At 46.3% G+C, this 4,464-nt stretch overlaps 1 protein-coding gene across 1 annotated transcript; it reads left to right on the top strand.

Annotated features, from left to right (window-relative positions):
• The first annotated feature begins 580 nt into the window (after window positions 1-580).
• Window positions 581-3,543, top strand: nfil3-3 (nuclear factor, interleukin 3 regulated, member 3). Its single transcript, XM_071537344.1, has 2 exons — window positions 581-687; window positions 1,482-3,543. Exon 2 carries the CDS (start codon window positions 1,609-1,611, stop codon window positions 2,830-2,832), a length of 1,224 nt encoding a protein of 407 aa, XP_071393445.1. The 5' UTR covers window positions 581-687; window positions 1,482-1,608; the 3' UTR covers window positions 2,833-3,543.
• Window positions 3,544-4,464: the final 921 nt, after the last annotated feature.

Genomic DNA, 4,464 nt, shown 5'->3' on the forward strand with positions numbered 1-4,464 from the left:
TCGAAGTAAAATTCTTATTGTCAAACATTTGTTGCAATGTTTGTTTGTTTATTTGTTTTTTTTGTTTTTTGAGTTATACAAAATGGCAAGTTAACAGATAAAGAATATATTTTACGAGGAATTGGTAGGATAAAATGTCCTTTTCACAGCATATATTTTTGCCACAAATATTTCTGTATATTCGGCTTTTAGTGTGCTTGCAAGGGGGGCACACTACTATTAGCCTACTACTAGGCTACTACTCTGGACTGATTCTCATACAGTTTTTACACAACATAGACGTACAAAACATTCAGTTCATTGTGGAGGTGTGCTATTGACAGCGACAACGTGTGGGCTTTTATTGTGAAGGCAACTAACCCGTGTTCCCGTTTTCCTTGCCTGTCTCTGCTAGCTTGACTCAGCTGGCCTCCCGTTACCAGGGTGCACCATGGAGAGGGGAGGGGCGGTGGGGGGGATGGTAGAGGGTGAAGAGGCCTATGCTGCTGCTGAGGCCGTCCGGGTTCAGCCGGGGTGAGGATCCGACCCCAGCTGAACCGACCGGGGGAAGAACAGATTATGAGTTGCGGCAGTTTTTGTGGAGCAGAAGCGTCCGGGCGACCTGTCAAGCGCCACGCGCCTCCCCACTCTCACTGAGGAGGTTTTCATCAAGGAATGAGAGGAACTTTTTCAATATTTCATTTGCGGGTAAGACGTTGTCTCATTTCATTTATATGGTGCCTGTTTCTGAAAGATTTATCACCACGTTTATTGGTTCTTGTCTTTCGAATGAATGGGTTGGTTTTACTTAAATAGATGGTAAAGTGTGAATGATTCAACATTTCCAGTGGGATGGGACTTTCATATAAGGCGGGTTCTTATATAAACAACAGAGGCTACGATCGATAATTTAGGGCTTAATGTAAATACTTTTTGGTATTGTTCTAAAACCACGGTAACTCTGAATGATCACTGGTTGTGAAATTACCTGCCTCTTATCTGATCCCGGGTCGCAGCCTGGTTTCAGATCAAGCAGATAAATTCTATAGACATAGTCAAATTCAAACAGAAATCTGATCTGTCACATTTTATTTTACCAACCAGCAGCACATTCAAATTAGCCTTCAGGCTAAATTGCACACACGATTATTTTATTGTGTGATTTGACACATGGTTATTACACATGCTGATTGCTACTGCATATGAGAAGTTCAAATTTTGCTGAAGAAATGCGGTTAGAATTAGTGTCAAATAAGCTTAAAGGTAAGTCAGTAGCCTACTAGGCTTTATTCATGTCGGTTCATCAAAGCATTTGATTGCTTGAAATTATTTTTGTTTTTGTTTTTATTAGAGATTTTTGAAAAAACTTAAAGTCTTTGCCTGCTGTTCAGTAGATTGCGGGACTGTACAACACAACTGACAGCTGTATTACGTCGTGATAAACTTTTCCAAGCATGTAAACAAATCTTAACCTCATTATTTGTGTATTATTTGACCACTAGGTGGAGCCATTGCAACACAGATCATCCTCAACCACACATCCACAACCTTCAGTGACTTTCACACAGCTGAGTCCCTTCAGCTCCTCCACTCAGTCCAGTAGCTGTGTTAAACCAAGAGTGTTTGAACATGAAGGGGCAAATTATGGGTGGCGTCATCCAGGATCTCCCAGTCCGAGGTGCAGAAGGACCGGAGCCCGGGCCTCTTGGCAGGTCCATGTCCTTCACTGATGAGGCAGTTTCCATCCTGACCTCCACAAACCAGCTGGCCCGCACCCTGCTGGGCCGCACCTCTGCCCTCAGACGCAAAGAGGACGCCAACACCGACAGCTGCGACGACGACAGCGGCAACGTCATACGCCGCAAGCGGGAGTTCATCCCAGACGAGAAGAAAGACGAAGGCTACTGGGACAAGCGGCGCAAGAACAACGAGGCGGCCAAGCGTTCACGGGAGAAGCGGCGGGCCAACGACGTGGTGCTGGAGACGCGCGTCCTGGGCCTGCTGGAGGAGAACGCCCGCCTGAGGGCCGAGCTCCTGGCCCTCAAGTTCCGCTTCGGCCTGGTGAAGGACCCGTCCGATGTGACCATCCTGCCACTCGCTGCGCCCTCCTGCACCCAGCCGACACCCCCTTCAAGACGGTACTACCAGACCCACGGTGAAGCGTCTTCATACCTCAATGCACAGTCCAGCACCAGCACCCACCACATTCAGCCCCACCCTCCACAGCAGGGTGCCATGTACGGGCCGAGGGGAGCTGGGGTGTCATCAAGCCGCAGTATGGGCAGTGTATCCGAGGACTCAGGCCTCTCCACCCCTGGTAGCTCAAATGTGGGCAGCCCTGTGTTTTTCGATGACGGACTGAGCGAACACAGCCGACCTTCCCCAAGAGCGGTGGCGGAGGAGCAGCAGCAGCAAGGCTTCGATTCTCACCCCTGCCCCCCGGAGGTCAGCGAGGGACAGGGTGTCAGCAGACAAGACTTGGCAGAGGGCTTGAGAAGCCTTCCGCACAAGCTCCGCTTCAAAGGCGGCGATGGAGGCGAGCTGTCCCTGCCTCCAGACAGCAGACACAGCGGCCCGCCCGTCGCCACGGTGGGGCCGAACGTCCAGCCGAGGAGCCACCAGCAGGCCGGGTGGGACAGCAGGGTGGAGGGTCAGGCTCTCTGGCCCAGGGAGGAGGCCGGTGGCGGACTCGAGCAGCAGCATCAGTTCCCCTCTTCTGGATGTTACGGCTCCAGAGACACCAAGTACATGATGGAGAACGACAGCCTCAGATCCCAGATCGGCTGTTTGTCTCAAGAGGTGGCTCAGCTCAAGAGGCTCTTCTCCCAGCAGCTGCTCTCCAAACTCACTTAAGATCAGACTCAACAGGCTTTGCTCACCAATGGTAGAGGGGAATGAAAAGAGGAACCAACTCTTAACTCAAGCTCAGAGACAGATTCACATCATCAAAATGACACTTAGGTGATACTGCAGCTTATAGACTGCTGGCTTTTACAGCACGGCATGGCACCGCTGCCCGATTGCTTACAGGCAAACAGCTACCTCTGAAGTGATATATACCTTACGCACTATTTGTATGGTTCAATCACTTCAGTTCCCTCGCAACCTGCAATCTGTTTCACTCAAAAAGCTTAGTTCAGTAAGCTACTTCCCAGCGTGACGGTCAAGGCAGCACAGAAAATACCAACACATTTAACTTGTATCGAAATAATGTTTACTGACTGTAGACCTAAGAGTGATTTCTACCTGAATTCATAATATGCTCTTTGATCCTGTAATCAGAACTATCTCCAATGATTTGAAAAAAGTTGTACATTTTTTAATACTTGACTGAACAGGTCAGTCGGAAACACTGGAGGAGTGTGTGGTAGATACTGGTGTGTGCCACAAAGAAAAGCACACAGTTATAGTTTGTAACACTTCCATCTCTAATGTTTTTTCAACAGTGATAGTGTGCTTTTGCATTCTTTATGTATTGTTCTCTGCATCTGTATTAGATTATCTTATGACAATGACGGTAAACATAGCACTGTATATTTCATCACTTTTCAGAAGCAATCACTGTAATTGGAAATAAATATATTTTTTATATACAAAAGACTGCTGCATCTTTTATGACAAATTGAGATTGTCTCAGTTAATTCCCCAAACCAGAACTATGCTATTATGTAGCCAATTAAATATATGAAAAGGAACATATAAACTCCTCTGCATTAAATTTCAAAAGCAGAAGCACCGCTTTGTGACAGAATAATTACAGCATTACAGCATATTATGCTGTCTCTGGAGATTATAATGTGTTTGTATTTAATAATGTAAGCATCAACTCAAATGAGGTGAAATGAGCACTACAGCAAATACAGTGATTATTCACAGCATAAAGACATTATTGCCTTTGTATCTGTTCTAAAAGGCATACATACTGTAAGAGACACAGTCATCAACATGAAATATGCAAAACAGGTTTAAATGGTTTTACACCACATTTTGCCAAAAACATTCCATACTGTAGAGAGCAACAGTCATGTCTGCCACAAATATGTTTTATTACTCTCCCATGACCTAATTGCTCTGCGACTTGTTATTGACTTCCTATACACAGAAAGCATACTGCACATAATGAGGCACATTACCAAGGAGCTGCAGCTCTCTCTCTCTCTCTCTCTCTCTCTCTCTCTCTCTCTCTCTCTCTCTCTCTCTCTCTCTCCTCTCTCTCCCTGAACTGCACTTAAGTTTTGTAACATTCACAATAATCAATCGCAGAAAATTTCAAGAGTAAATAGCAGTTACTGAAGGTATTGGAGCAAGAAATGAAGTGGGCCACTGGGTTAGTGGACTGAAGCAGCGAGGAGGGAGGGTGGATGTATAGAGGGAGGGAGAGGAGAGGAGAGGAGTGGGTCTCTGAATGAGTCATCCACAACGTCAGCAATAGGAAAGCTATTTTTAGATGAGAGAAGCAGCGGTGGATATTGATTGGCGCACATG

Source organism: Centroberyx affinis, unplaced genomic scaffold (assembly GCF_046629955.1).
Source record: "Centroberyx affinis isolate AG114_WGS23_722 - 3 ecotype Tasmania unplaced genomic scaffold, CSIRO-AGI_Caff_v1 ptg003019l_1, whole genome shotgun sequence".
Lineage (NCBI taxonomy): Eukaryota > Metazoa > Chordata > Actinopteri > Beryciformes > Berycidae > Centroberyx > Centroberyx affinis.

Bases quoted from the DNA above. Each gene is read 5' to 3' on its own strand.
- nfil3-3 (XM_071537344.1), top strand. From the start codon at position 1,609: ATGAAGGGGCAAATTATGGGTGGCGTCATCCAGGATCTCCCAGTCCGA.